The 15,867-nt window shown below is 43.3% G+C and overlaps 1 protein-coding gene across 12 annotated transcripts in view; it reads right to left on the bottom strand.

Annotated features, from left to right (window-relative positions):
- The window catches only part of nfixa (nuclear factor I/Xa), a 112,958-nt gene that overhangs the window by 90,869 nt on the left and 6,222 nt on the right, over positions 1-15,867 (bottom strand). For 11 of the 12 annotated variants that reach the window (XM_056368299.1, XM_056368275.1, XM_056368264.1 and 8 more), the window contains exon 2: positions 13,609-13,692. In XM_056368299.1, coding sequence (XP_056224274.1) covers positions 13,609-13,692 — 84 coding nt within the window. Of the gene's footprint in view, positions 1-9,488; positions 9,670-13,608; positions 13,693-15,867 lie in introns of those variants that run through there. The other variant, XM_056368256.1, reaches the window with a different exon arrangement.

Raw genomic sequence — 15,867 nt, 5'->3', positions numbered from 1 at the left:
TTCCTCTGTTTCACCAGTGTCTGGGACAACATTTTTTTTTTTTTTTTCTGCGTAGTCACCCTCACTAATGCTGCAGCTGACTACCACCTTTTCGCTTTCCATCTGTCTCGCTATCTTCGTTTTATTAATGTCTTTATTGAACCTTTTCTATCTCCGTCTTCTCTTCTCAATATTTACCCTTGCTCCCTCTCCGTCTCTCTCTCTCTCTCTCTCTCTCTCTGCTGGACGCCCCTGTGCCAGTTAACTCACCACAAGCCAGAGGGAGGACCGCAAGAATGCTTAAATCAGCATAATTAGGCCTGTGTGTACTTTAAACACACACGTTTCCCCCGAGCCTGGACCCCTGCCACCCGTACAACACTGTGTACGCAGCCACGGCCCGTCTCTTTGAGTCAATAAACACAAACATATCAGCAGTCAGCCTCACACACATTCACACAGTACACACACACACACACACACACACACACACACACACAAATACATATGCAGTACATGAGGTGAAAAATGATGCTGTATTCCTCTCCCACCCCGACTACTAGAAGCTACCTCCCTCATACAGCTGTCACACCCCCAGCCCAAACCACCACCACCATCACCACACTAACACAGTTTGACCCTTTACGCTGTATAGCCGAAGGGGGAGGAAAGTAAATGAGTTTAATATGGGCGGCTTTGTGCTGAAAAGTTGCACATTCGTTGAAAAATTTCCATAAGCAAGCCAGTAAAAATTAAGCACGAGCATGCACTAAAACAATGGCCTGGATCTCAATTGGGTTTGTGGTTTTGTCCCACACACATCTGTATGTGTTTTAGGGTGCAGTGGTGCATTAACAAGCAACTGCCTCCCAGCGAATCCAGGGTGCATATGGGGATTATCAGTAGTCATTACAGACCATTTAATAATAATCACCACCATCAAAAACGAATCAGTCCAAGCATGTGATATTCGGATGGCCAATATCACTGGCTGAGTGGATCATATTACTGAAGATGGGAGCTGATTAGACAGTGTCTGGCATTTCATTTCAATTATCATAGAGGGATCCACACGCTTTGTGAGCAGCACCTTATTATTGTCTTTATCTGCCCTTTTTTTTTTTGCCGGGCAAAATGCCGCTCCACATGCGCGCGTCAGTGTATCTCTGTGTGAGATAAGAGTCGTAACAGAGATGACACCCTTGAACTTACAGGATCAAAACACTCAGAGGAAGAGTCTGAAAGTCTGTGACAAAGGCTTATTATAGAGGCATCCAATAAAAACATTACACTCCCTCCCTCAGGAGCTCAAACACTCTCTGCTCCCGAAGAAGCTTCAGGTGCAGATGGACACCGCGCCTGCACTAACACGGACCCAAACACATCGAAACACGATCTTGTGAATCTGTGAATAAGAAGAAGAGTGCTGAACATGAAAGGCCTGCTATCGCTGCTCAGCCTGCGGCCTTATACATTCATTTCCATTCTGAAGTTATGCATGGAGAACAAGTAACTCCAGTAGAGAATATGACTTGTGCCACTGGCTATGGAAGTACAGTGGCGTTGCTATGGAGTTTATATGTCATTAAAGAAAAACAGCAAGTTAATTTGATTTCCAGTTTTAACATCACCCACCTCAAAAACAAATAAATTTTCTATGGACTCAGCTTAATTTCCTCGTGGCTTAACACTCCAGAAACTGATCAGAACTCCATGCCCAGTCTACTCCAAAAACATTTTGTCAGCAGCATTTGATCAAAATGGTGTGATACTGTTTATATGAGGGTACACACTGAAAAATAGCCACAAAGAAGTCAGTCTGTCTGTGTGTGTGTGTGTGTGTGTGTGTGTGTGTGTGTGTGTGTGTGTGTGTCTCCCTTTCTCTGTGTCTGTCTATTTCCTCTCTCTCTCTCTCACACACACACACACACACACACACACACACACACACACACACACAGGCATGAACACACTCATGTCTCTGTTTGTGTGCTCGCACAGCTGTGGATCTTGTGCAGGGTTCAACCAAGGTAAAGATATGGTATATTACGCAATGGCTTATAGATTTTTCCACCCCTGGCGAGCTGCCAGCGCTCTCAATGGGAGAGCGAGTGTGTGTGTGTGTGTGTGTGTGTGTGTGTGTGTGTGTGTGAGAGAGAGAGAGAGCAAGAGAGCGAGAGAGAGAGAGAGAGAGAGAGAGAGAGAGAGAGAGAGGGGATCAGAGAGCAGCACACTTTGTTCCATAAAGTCTGACTCACTAACTGGATTCACTGGCTGCTTCGCTGGGACTGCAGGCCTCTATGACCAGTAGTTACACTGAGGAAATAGGGCTGAACAGAAGTGTGCAAAAGTGTGTGTGTGTGTGTGTGTGTGTGTGTGTGTGTGTGTATGAGAGAGTGTGTAAGCTACTTAATCACAGTGGGAGTGAAGACTGCTGGTGAGTGGTGATTGGAAGATTGTTACTGCATTTGCGTCAAGTATCAGATATATTTGTTATTTGTTAGGTCTGGTGGATATTTCAGCTTTCGCTCCCTCAGGCAATGTGGACTGCTGCTGCTCCACATTGGTCTCTCTGCCACACACACACACACACACTCACTCACACATGCACACACACACATCGTGCAAGCAAAAAATAAATGACCTTAGGTAGTCATTCAACACAGCAGGGTGTCATGGTTATGCATTCTGACCTATGTATTTCCATCAACTACAATTTAAAGCTACAGTAAACATGTAGACATGAGTGAAGGCTTTACATGCAGAAAAGCAATTTGTTTTTGCTTATGCTGTTTTCATTCTAAAAGGTCAATACTTCACTTCTTTATGCTTTATGGTTCTAGGAGCATGCAAACTTACTTGACAAAACAAAACAGTCATCAGACTCCAATGTTGTTCTGTGAAATTGCACAAATAAATGCCTTTGACATGAACAACAAAAACTCTAATGTGCATGCATGACAGACATTTCACTGGAGACTACTTCCAAAATGAGTCTTGGAAGAGTCAGCAAGAGCGGTCCAATCTGTTTTGAATCAGACGCTCGCCTGTCAGGATGATCAATCCCACTGTTTTCTTGATTTACTTACCGAGTACGTGACATGCATATGTTAATGAAACTTGCGCGTTTCTCATATCAGTCTTGTCCATATTCTCCCGCCTGGATTAAGAAGGCGGACATACTGTTCACACACAAGGCAGAGAAATGCATTCACAGAGCTGATTTGGTCTAGATCTTGCGCACCGAGGTTTCCCCAACTCTTTTAATTGGGCTCTTGATGCTCGACATAGGGTGTACTTCCTCTAATTAGCTATATCTATAGCGTATGGGAGAGTGTATGAATGCATGCATGTGTAAAATCCTCTTTTGAGCAACTCCAAACTAACTAAGAGCTTTAATTTCACGCTAGGCTGCATTGTCCCATTCAGTGGGGTTACCCCCACAAAAAAGCCTCTGAGAAAATCAAAAAGAACGAAAAACACACCAAGGGGCGACGGAGGAGGGGGGTGGGGTGGTGGTGGAGAAAGACAGAGCGAGAAGGAGCGAGAGGGAGAGACAAACAACAACAACAACAACAACTGAAGCTCATCCTTGAACAATACAGATCTCTCGCTAACCGTCACTTCTCTTTTAAAGGGAGCTAATTGAGTAGGCGGAGGGGGTGGAGGAAGAGGAGCAGGATGAAGGTGAAGGGGAGTCTGTCCCGGGGGCAGCTGCCAGAAGGGAGCGGTACGTTAGCTCTTGTACCTTCTCATCTCTGGATTCCTTGTGGGTTCCTCACGTTTCCACTATCTGATTATTTCATCACTTGCTGGCGAACTACAGTCTCTTCACTGTGAGATGACTGTGAACTGCTGTTGCACCTTCGATTCTCAAACCCGACAACAAATAATAACAGTGTTGCACAGAGAGGATACGCAATTATCAGTCAATCACACATTTATGTTAAGCACCTTATTCTTATCCCCTGCCAACAATAAAATTATATGGAGTAATGAGCATTGCAACGGCGAAAGCTCTGCAGGATAATTGAGTGTAGTTAGTTTTGGGGTTCAGAGGAGACATGTTCTCCAGTATCAGCGCACTGAAGTGATTTTGACTCTGCTGCTCCTCTGCCACACGTCTATCTATCTGTCTACAACATACGTGAGTGTTCTGTCTGATTTCAGATGAGTGTGCCTCTGTCTGCGTGTGTGTGTGTGTGCGTGCGCACGCACACATTCATGCGTGTGTGTCGTACAGTTTGGTAAACACAACTATATCACAGACCAACATGATAGCGCTATAGGGGCAGCCCGCTTCTACTGGCCACAGATCAGCCTAAACCTAATCCACACTAGGAGGCAGAAGAGGACAGAGGGGGAGGCTACATGTATTCACATGGACACACACACACACACAGACAGGCCCATCCATCCAGGGAACAGCCACCTATTACCCTGTTGTGCCAATTGCCTCAGTTAAGCATGATAAATCCATTTTCTATGGGCGGTCAGGAAGACTGCACAGATAAGGGATGAGCAGAGCAACACAGTGCTGGATTTAACCCATCTCCAAGACAGATTCACACACATTCACACAGACACACAAACGCACAAACGGACTGTCCACAAGCTACCTCGGGGTGTTGCTCAGGGCCTCACTTGCTCTTCCATAGTGAATCTAAAAACTAATATTTTTTATGATGTGCACACATTTGATTCTTGATCCATGAAGCGTGATTTTAATTATTTGATCCAAAGATTCACTTCAAGTATTTTAGTCAACACATCCCTCGCACAAATCAAGTAGATTTTTTTTTCTTTCCATGTAATCAGAATTTATTCAGACACTGTTTAACTGACATGGACATGTTGTGCCATTTGCCACTTCCCCGCACTCTTTCCTCCGTCCCATCTTTCTGTCCCTGCCTACCAGCTCTCACTCTGGGCCAAGCAGTGTAAGGTGGACCTGGTCTGCCTCCAGCAGAAAGGATGAATAAGTAAAAGGAACACAATGTACCCCTGGGTTCTGCCTGCAACCCACTGCCTGCCTGCCGTCCTGGCACAGTTGGCAGGCCACTTTTACCCTGCCTACCGTCCACTAGAGCAAACCTATTCTCTGCTGCCTGTGCTGTGCCTACCAACAAACTCAGTGTGAGCAGGATTAGTGTGTGTGTTAGTGTGTGTGTGTGTTTGGTACAAAGTGACACCAGTAAGGTTTGGTATGTTACCAGATCATGCAGGCCCACCTCGGCTTACACCCGCACCTCAGCCGTCACCGTCCGGTCCCAGTGAAACCAGAACCAAGGGCTGACGTAGGAGAGCCATCAGCCCAAAACGGGGTGGGGGGGGGATAGGCTAAGAAACACACATATACTGTACGCATGCACACACACACGCGAGCGAACACACACACACACACACACACACACACGCTATGACAGCCTGGTGTGGACTTAAATCTTGAACATCAGCCTTTTAATGAATCGATACTGGTATCCAAGACAAAATAAAACAAGTGTCGGGCTAAAGAAATTTGTGTTTCATTTCAGTCAAGATATTTGAGACAATATATTGTATGCAAACTCATTGTGTGGCCTCCACACACTTTACTGCCACAGACTTCATACGCACTAACCCACAAACACAGTTTAGTTGAGATGATAGGCCTTTATCTCCATCACCAAAGATACTGACTACAAAATCTCCACATTTTTTTTTCTCTTCTGCTGCTGTGGCTATATGGCATGGCTACAGCATGTATAGCTTTCACTGCGTGCTTTCAAGTGCTTTGCCAATGTGCACGGTCGAGTGAATTTCAAGGACTCATTTGATCTCCAAATCTGAAAACACGTTAGAAGTGCAAATAATCGGGCGCATGAGCGGGACTCGAGCAAAGCAACCGAAACTTTTTTTTCTTTCCTCTTCTTCTTCTTCTTTTTCTTCTTTCTTTTGCGTGTGAAATGGTTAAACAATCACAAGCACAGTGTTAAACATCTCTGAGTTTGCAGCAAAGCTTGGAGAGTTGGCAGTGTTTGTGAGACGCGCTGTATAGGCTATTAGCAGCCCACATCTCATTTGGATAAGCGGGATTTAACTGGAGTCTGAAATAATTGATTTCAAAACGCAGCACATAAAAGTTTTAATTAACGACGCCTCCTCGACCTTCAAAGCACATTAAAACTTTATGCAAATGCATTTCCGTTGCAGGCATGTGAAACAATGCCACGTAGCCCGTATAATAAAAAAAATAAATAAATAAAATAAATAAACTCCCGGTGCTGTTTGGCAAATGCTTGTGCACCACTCATGGCTGATCGGGTCTGTCACCAACCGGGCCATTCCAGCAGAGCTTTTATCAGCATTAATAATACATTGTAGATTGTTTACTGCAGTTTTTCTTTGCGTGTTTTCTGTCATTTGTTAATTATTTACATGACTAAGATCAGTCTTAACGGAGTCACAGGATGACAATAGCAGTAGGCCTGTTGGTACAAGTAGGTTTGTGCACGTCAGTGTAATCCGTACATGTGTGCATGGGTGTGGGCACACATTGAAAAAAAAAAAAAAAAAACCCCAACAACAACACAACAACAAGCAATTCTGCCTTTCGCAGCGCCCAACCACGGAGCATTACAACAACCGATTAAAACAAATTAAAGGCGGATGTTCAAGTCAAAGCTTTTAATTACAGGTGTTAAACAGAGAGGTGTCACTTGATGTCCAAAAAGCAGGCTGCATGGGCGTTCTTCAAGTTAATTTTTGACTGGTGTTATCTTAATATCCTCTAAATACAAACACACGCGTTCCTCGAGGAGATATGAGAGAGCACAAACAAATCAGCTCTGCTTGATATCCATCAGTAGGAGCCGGGAGACGCACGAACAGCAGCCTAAGCAGATCAATATGTATCGCGCATATGGGGAGCACGCGTCCATGCGGCGCTCGTGCGAGAGGATCTGCTGCCAATTAATTTTAATTAATGGAAAGAAAGAGGAAACTCGATGCGGACCTCTGCCTCATACCACCAGGCTTGGAAAATTATCTGTGCTAAATATGCAGTAGGGCTGTTGGACTTATTTTACGCAGCAAATCAAATGGACTATTGATTAGAAAATGTCTCCCTCGCTGTTTTTAAACTCCCTGGCGGCAGGAGAAATGGTCAGGAGAAAGGAGAAAGACAGAAGAAGAGTAAGTGATGTGACTGAGTCTGGAGCAGCCGTGCACGGCCTCTGGCGTTGTTGCTGTAGCTAATAATAAAAAATAATAATAATTAAAGAAAAAAAAAGATGTGAGGAAATGTAGTTTTACATGTGAGCAGCCTGTCCTCTGTGTTTCTGACAGCTTAACAGAGTCAGAGAAAAGACACTGAGGTCTGGTCAGAAGGCCTGAAATAACACTGAGGAGGAATCCTGCATGTTTTCCACGGAGCTCTTCAAATGAAGACTGTTCTGTTTAAGGAAAGGAATGATTACAATTTCTCTGCTACATCACATGTGGTGTGTGGCGTTAATGTGATCTCAAATATAATTTTTGGAAAATATATAGGCTACATATAATGTGCTATTATAAACAGCAAAGCTGAGCAAGTGAGGAGGGCGGCAGGCCATGACCTCCCTGCATCACTAGAAATTTGAACCAACAGGTCTAATGCTGAACAGTTGTAAGTTTATAATGCAAAATGATTTCACATTGTAAGTGTATGTGTTAAAATTATAGTCTGCTGCCTGATGAGTAGCTACATTTCATGCACTATAACTCCTGACTAACTTAAGTTCTTGACCTCAGATTAAAATAAAAAAAAGAAATACACACGTGACAAATACTGATATTAAAAAGGTCATATTCCGCCTAGTTTTTAAAGGGGCCAAAACAGTGAAACAGAAAAGTGACTTCCAGCCCAGTGTTTGATGTGATAAGCCGAGCGGCAGAGAGAAAAATGGACATGCGGCGGCCTGAAGCTGAAGCTGCAGCTCTCATCTGTTAACTCTGCAGTGGCTGCACTAAATGTCTAAATCTGTGAAGTGCCCTCTAATTTAGAAAGATAACTTTAGATACATATGCAGGTTACATATTACGATCAAAGACAGCTGCAAGGAAAACAAAAAAAAAAGGTCATTTATAGTTTGACCTTTGCTGCTGTGAGCTGTGCTCTGCTTTAATCTACAGATAAAACTACCTGCATTGAAACAAGAGGCACAATCAACACACGAAGAAAATATACTTACTGTAGAAAAGGCAAATTACAACAGGCTGAGTGAAGGCTATATCAAAACAGCTTAAAGGTTAACTTGGCCCAGTATTTTCAATGTGTACACATTAATCAATCAAAGATTATTTCTAGCACATTTTTTTTTCTAACATAGACTAAATATAAGCCTTATCTTAAGTGAAGACCAGGGTCTGTGAGCTGATTAAAAAATATATATTTCTAGACTTTTTCTGTACAGTGCCTGAGGTGCGTGTGGCCCCAAAAGGTCAAAACTGAGTCTATAATTTTGCATTTGATTACAAAAATGTGAGTTGAATATTCAAAGTGGGTTTCTTAATTACACAATGCAATATATTATATTGAATAAAGACAAATAAAGCAGAAACTAACACGTATTCGCCTCTAACTGAAACATTACTCGAAAAAGGCCTTTAAAATTACGCACCGAGTAAAGCGAGTTTTTTTTTTTTTTTTTTTTTTTGTTAATTAACCGAGTAAAAGCTCCATCCTGTGCTGCCTTTTATTGTAATGATGATGTAAATAAGTAGTAGCTCTGTTGCTTCTTTAAAGGTCAACCGTATTTTGTCATTAATCAAACTGCAACCACGCAGCTCGGACACACGCCCACCATCCATCTTTCGCCTTTAGGATGCCTGAAAAAAAACAAACTTCCTTTTATTTGAAAACGAGGCTGCTGAAGTAGAACAAACTAAACGAGGGAGGGCTGTGAGCGTGTCCACGGTGACCCTAAAGGCCCCCAGCACCGACCGTGGCTGAAGACCGGCAGACCTCCCGTAACAGCCGCAAGTCAGAATCCCACCTTCTTATAAAAACATAAAGTGTCCTACAACTCAAGAAGCCGCGGTAGAAGTCGATATGTGCTTTATTATATTTGCCGACAAAAGCCGATTATTGCCTCGGGGTGACTGTAATTAGTCGCCAACCGTCAGGGAACCGAGCCCTTCTTCCCCTTTCTCCAACCTCCGTTTTATATAAAATAGATTTGGGAGAAGCGCCATTTTCTCTCCAAACCATGCGCAATGAGACGCACAAGAAAGCCCGTTGGAGGAGTGCCATTAAAAAGAAAGGGGGAGAGAGAGAGAGAGGGAGAGAGGGAGGTTAAACACTATCGGGGGAAAGAGAGCAGAGCAGAAAAAAGGTCCTTAAAACGCAACAAATGACAAGCAGCAGCGCGACACACAACACAACACTGTAACCACATACAGTAGAAACAAACCGGAGGCGCACTACACCGGAAAAAAAAATAAGGCAAGCGAAGAGGAACATGAAAACGGCGATATAATTCTTTTCATACCTGTGTCAAGCAGTAAGGGGAGTACATGGTTGTGTCTAGAGATGAAAATTGGAGTTGTTGATAATAAAGTTGGATGGAGGTTCGCTGCGGTGCCGCATTGCAAAGCCGCTGTGGCTCAGTCCAGGCTGTAACCCCGCCTCACTCACAGTGAAAGCTCCGCACTAACTTTAGAGGAAAGTTTTTGCAGCTCTCTCTCCCTCCCTCCCTCCCACCCTCTTTCTCTCTAACTCTCTCTCTCGCTCTCTCCCTCTCTCTCTCTCTCTCTCTCTCTCTCTCTTCCTAGCCGGTTCTCTTTCAGATCGACACAAACTTGACTGTCTATTTGAAACAATCATTTTTAATGTTAGTTTTTTTTTTACGGATCGGGGCTTCGTTACAACCCCAAAGAGGAATCGCTTGAGCGATAGTATTCCTGCAGCACTGTGGTGGCTTATAGTGGTACACAGTGGTGAGTTCAGTCACCTCATCCTATTTAAAGTTATTTATTTATAACATCTGTAAATATTCAAATCAATCTATCTATCTATCTATCTATCTATCTATCTATCTATCTATCTATCTATCTATCTATCTATCTATCACAGTTACACCATTATGACTTTATAATTCTTATGTTATGGCATTTACATAATTTTTTAATCTATCAGTTTAATATTCCGGAGACTCTGTCACATTGTGATGTTTCAATAATCTTTCTAGGGCAGACACACAGTAGCTATATTTTTGTTTTATAAATCAGCCTTCATGGCAAAAGCTTTGCCAATGAATACAGAGAAAACGTAAATGACTGAGGGTGGATATTTCCTCAAAATGATACTTTTCTCAACTTTCATATCCTTAGCGTCCTTTGCTTTTAAGCAAAATGCAGAAGCAGGCCCAAGCGTGACAGAAATAGAAACACAGGTTTGAAATTTACAACTCTGCTCTGATTTTGCTGTGGTGTTCTGTCAGTGAATCTGCCGGAAGGTGACACACAGCTTTCCACACACATACAAGTAAACGAACTCAAGTGTCTTTAAGTGGAAGAGAGCCCCCCCCGTATCCTTAACTTGACTATTTGTTAATGTAACTCAACAGTGAGCCGTGGACGGAAAGTATTTGATGCCGCTGAAACATCAGCTCAAATTTGTGTTGAATTCAGTTTACAATGTGTCACGCCTGGACTCGAAGCTCGACTCTGTCAGCTCCACTTTGGCTGGAGGACGCTCAGTGCTGTTCGTTTTGGGACAAGGCGCTCCTCATCTGAAAGTTATAACCAGCCCTATAAAATATTTATAATAGAAGAGAATCGCATTCAAATATTCTCCAAATTTCTGGGGACCTCTGTCAATGCCTTCAGGGAACCAAACAAGTCCAAAGTTATTACAACAAGTTGTAAATGTGCTGTGTGTAGGACTGTAATTTATTCAGCTGTGATACCTTTTGGATTCCTGTTACTCTCCTTTTTAACCAAGTCCAAGTCATATTCTAGCGTACTGTATGTGTATATGGAAACAAAAGATACCTGAACTTGGGCGAAGTGGTCTAAACCAGTCTCATTGTGACTCCTATTGTATGGAAGCGATACACTCTGTTTCTAATCAGGCTTGGCTTTATCCTCGCCCGCTGCCTGCTCCTCAGCCTAATCAAACTCATATATGCAGGCAGAGTGCCTGCAATTATACATAAGCCCCTGCCTTGTGCATGTGTGTGAGTGTGTGTCTGCAAGAGCCTTGGGAGAGGGTTTGCAAGTGTGTGTACAATTCTGTGCGTACATATGTCTGAGAGTGTGTGTTTGAGTCTGACAAAACGTGTGCGTGTGTGTGTGCGTGTGTGTGCGCAAGGGTGCGGTTTCGGGGGTTGAAGTCACCCCAGTGCTCGAATGCCAAGTTTTTCAGGGGGATATGAAGCTGCGCAGCTTTACGAGACCTCAGCCTATGTAGGATACTTAGACCCTCACACCACAGACACACATGCATACAATGTGCAGTATGTACACACACACACACACACACACACACACACACACACACACACACACACACACACGACACACACATGACACACACACACACACATACATGTACACATGCATATACATACACAGCCCCAAATGTCTTGTGGTCAAAGATACGCTGGCACAAGCAACTAGAAAAAGGAATTAGATTGAGAGAAAGAAGGAACACACTAAATAAAAGTGAAAGAAAGTGAAGCATATTGAGGTGTAGTCTGTTCCTTTCCCAAAGTCTCTCCTCTTTCCAAACCACACCCCACCGCGGCACAGGCCCAAACCCCAAAGCCTTTGTGTGCTCCCTCGCTTTCCCTCTTTCTCTTTTTGTCTGCCCCTTTTTCTGTTTCTCACTGCTTCTTTTTAGTGACCTTTTTCTCCTTTTCTATTTTATAATCTTCTGCTGTTCTTCCTCTCTTTCTGCTGCCTTAATCACTGACACCGTCCGTTTGGTCTCTACTGGTTTTTCTTTGTCTCTGGCTTCAGTCTGGCCTGAGACGTCCATCTCAGTATTCAACACTGGCGCTTGGCCGTAACAAACTATAGCAACCACGAGAGTTACAAAACACTGACGCTCAGGTTTTCTTTCCAAACTCTCTGTCTCTCTCTCTCTCTCTCTCTCTTTGATCAAACAGTCCAGTCTGACCATCACCTATGAAAGCCCCTCGAGCGCGCAGGGTTCTCGTGGTTTCTGAGTCTATGTTTGCCATTATAAAGCACATGAGAAAACCATATGGTGCGTCTAAAGTTAGCATGTTGTGGTCTTCCATTGACACACAGCGCTACCCATATACTTGCTGTTTACCATCGCCTGTGGCTAGGCCATTAAATATTGAAAGTGATGTAGCATACTGACACTGCCATTAGCATGCTAAATGTGTGAGACAGGTGGTTGAGGCTGCCTTTCAAAAGGCTGGAAATATGTGAACGAAAACGTGTGTGTAACTGTACCGTTAACTACACCGTACAGTGTAAATATTGTTTGAGTAAGCTGTTTATGTGTGCTCTGGGAGGGAGCACGCCAGTCAAATGCATACAGGCATATGCAGTCAGAAAGAAATGGCTGACTGGCCGTTATGGCTAACAAGCATATCATACACAGTGTGGATCCCAGAGACTCTATGGATCTGTTTGCAATCTGAGTGTGTGTGTGCAGAGCAATGTGTTACGCCTGCTGCTTTTTATGTGTTTACTGTGAGAAATGGCTGCTCATACGTTTTACTCTGACTGGTTTGGATTACTCCGTTTCTACCGTGTTTTTTATTCGGAAGGAGGAAAAACGTATAGATTTATTTTTCTAGTCTGATGTCATCACTCCTTAATTTAAGCGTTAAATGCGGCATGTCGTACTACAGCACACAGGCCAAAGGAGCCATTTTACAGGCAGTCCGACGGTCATCTATAAACACAGCATGAAAGATAATATATTTTACAAAGATATGAAAGTGACCACAAGCAGTATACGTCACACACAGAAAGCATCCTGCAAAAAAAAAAAAAAATCAGTTCGGTGACATTTTGTATTTTGTTTTGTTTTAACTGGCTGCTGACTGGTGTAAAGAAAATGCGACTCTGCAACAAAGCCAAACGTCTGACAAGCGTTAATAATACCTTGTAAAAATACATGTCACAGAAAAGTTGAGATTATGAGGAAATGCAGTGTTTTTGCAGCGCACTGTTGCCACACATCATCACAGTCAGACAGATGAGTGCAGGACATTCATGCTGACATATGGGAGATTTTTTGTTTTATATATACAGGAAATGGATATAAAAGCATGCTAACAACAAAGTGTCAACACTCAAAAATGTGTGGATGTGTTTCCTGGACACATTAACCCCAGCACTTCCAATTCAAGATCTGAAGAATGAAGATAATATAGTGGTTAACATCCCCATGGTGAAGTGTGACCGTGTAAAAATGATTCTGCAGCACGCTCTGCTGAGTCTTTTGTACTCTGAACGCCCTCCTCCTCTCAACTGCAGTAAATCTTTACAGAGGAAAAAGGAGATTATTCTTAATGAACCGGGCTTGTTTGTGTGTCCAGGAAATAAATCTTGAGACATCGATACAATCACAAGGACAGATGTAGAGAGGTTGTAGTGTGCGTGTGTTTGTGTGTTTATATATACCCTATATGTATCAGACACGAGGAAACATTCAGGCATCCCGGGGCCTCTAGCAGGATCGTCGTTTACCAGGTAGGTGTCAGTAGCCTAAAAGACAGAGAAATGGTTATTTAGTTAAAATCTTTTTAACTTAGTAGCACAGTGATTTTGTCATAATATTAGTGACTCCTTTAAGAAGCAGATCTCAACCATGTTTGGCACTACGTCACCAGAAATCCTCACGTTTGCTCATTTAATGGCTGCTTGAACCTGTTACTTTGGTTCCAGTAGGAAGAATAAGCTTGCAATGAATAGTGAATATTAAAACATTTTAATCATTGAATTTCTTTCATAATTTACAAAAGACAATGTTATATCTGGCATTTGCTGTTGTTTGTCAAATGTTGAACTACACTAGTCCTAAGAAATAATGCATTTATAAAAAATAAAAAAAAAGAAAGAAAAAGAAAAAAACTTCTGGACAGGCATTTGTGAACGATCATGTCCTGAAATCACCCCGATCAAACATGGATTTTCTTGCTTCCTAAAATGTACCTGTGCTGTTGTCAGACAGCCTTATAACCTATGCTTGTTTCATTTCTCCCCAGAAAGCACAGCGCCTGCTAACAACTCTTACACTATACATCCCCAGCCAGACTGTCTGTAAGTACCAGTGTGTATGCATGCATGTGTGTGTAAGTGTGCATTCAGGGAGCTTCATTTGTATTCTAAGTCAAGCAGGCAGGCAGGCAGGGTTCTGGCAGGGCCCGGAGCTGTGAAATGGGCTCTCCTTGCAGTTTTGCCGTTGATTGGATCAACCTATCCCACTCTACTTAGCCGAGGGGAGCCCAAATCCCACAGCCGCTGTGCCGTTCTGTGAAATCCTATTTCATTTCACAACTTTAACGGATAAAAAAGCGTGCACACACGCTTGTGCCAGCCCAAGACCCCATTCCACATTTATTTAGCTCAACAGGAGCAGAAAGAGAAAACTGTATATCTGGTTGTGTGGAAATGTTTAAATGCACATACTGTCTCACTCTCTTTAAAATATAATCACCTGCATGTATATACATTTTTTTTCCACGCCCATGTGCTCTCTGCCTTGCACACAAACACACAGCAACACACACAAGCGCACGCACACACCAATGCACACGTGCATGCCACTTACGCAGACGCACAGACACAAACCCCATAATAAGAGCCAGACGTTGGCAGACCACACAGCCCTGAGTTGTGGTGAAAACAAAGGCTATTCATATCCTTCGCAATGAGAGGTCTGTACAGCTAACTCTCTTTCTCCCGCTCTCCCCCGTCTCTCCCCTCGGCTTTTTATTACAGATAATCTGCACTCGCAAACCTTCCATTTTTCTGCAATTGTGCGATTTCTAATCATCTTTATTAGTCCATAAACATGTTTTTTTATTTTTAGTCGCTTTTTATTGCCGAGGCCCTCGGCTCCTAAGAGGGCAACACAGCGCCCATTGTTGAGTCTCAAGAAGAGGATGAAGCCAGGAACGGAGTGAGAGAGGCCTGCTGATAAGACAGCAAAGCATTGTGGGAATGGGGTAGCAGAGTTCCTCAGATGCACACACACATTTACATGCTGATACAGACACACACAATCACACACACACACACACACACACACACACACACAAAACAAAATGCAAACACTCAAAGTCTGCCAGGCCACATGTGTCTGATAACGAGACGATGCATCTGATTGGCCGGCGGTCAGAATTATGGCCAGGATCCACGGCACCTGTGTGGGGATCCGCACCGGGGCGAGCCTGCCGACTACCAGCAAGCAGACCACAATGCATCAGGTGTGCTGGAGCCTCTGTGATTGGCTGTCCACAGCCAGAAACAGGGTCAGGTGCACTAGCAAGCCTCCTCTGATTGGTTGAGCCGGACCCAAAAAGCTGCGGGTGGGAAAGGGCTGTTTTCATTGGCTGCCGCTGCCTCACTCTGCTGGTGAATGGGTGTTTGGGTGGATGGCACTGGGACAACTGGTTTAACTGAGAGTGTGTGAGATAACATACTGCCTCTTTGAATATATCTTTTGCGCAAATGTAGCCCTTCATATACAGAGAATCTCAATATTAATCATTCTTTAACTTGAACTTAGGAGCTCTTTCAAACAACGTAAAAACACACTCGCACACAAAACATCAACTGCGCTCCAACAATAGAAGATTTGCTCTCATTTCATATTAACCAGCCAACAAAGATGAATATAATGTCCTCTTTATGTTGTCAGCCACAATAACAGGTGTC

Source organism: Seriola aureovittata, chromosome 3, assembly GCF_021018895.1.
Source record: "Seriola aureovittata isolate HTS-2021-v1 ecotype China chromosome 3, ASM2101889v1, whole genome shotgun sequence".
Classification (NCBI taxonomy): Eukaryota; Metazoa; Chordata; class Actinopteri; order Carangiformes; family Carangidae; genus Seriola; species Seriola aureovittata.
Note: the sequence above shows the minus strand (reverse complement) of the source record. Positions and strands in the feature narration are given on the sequence as shown.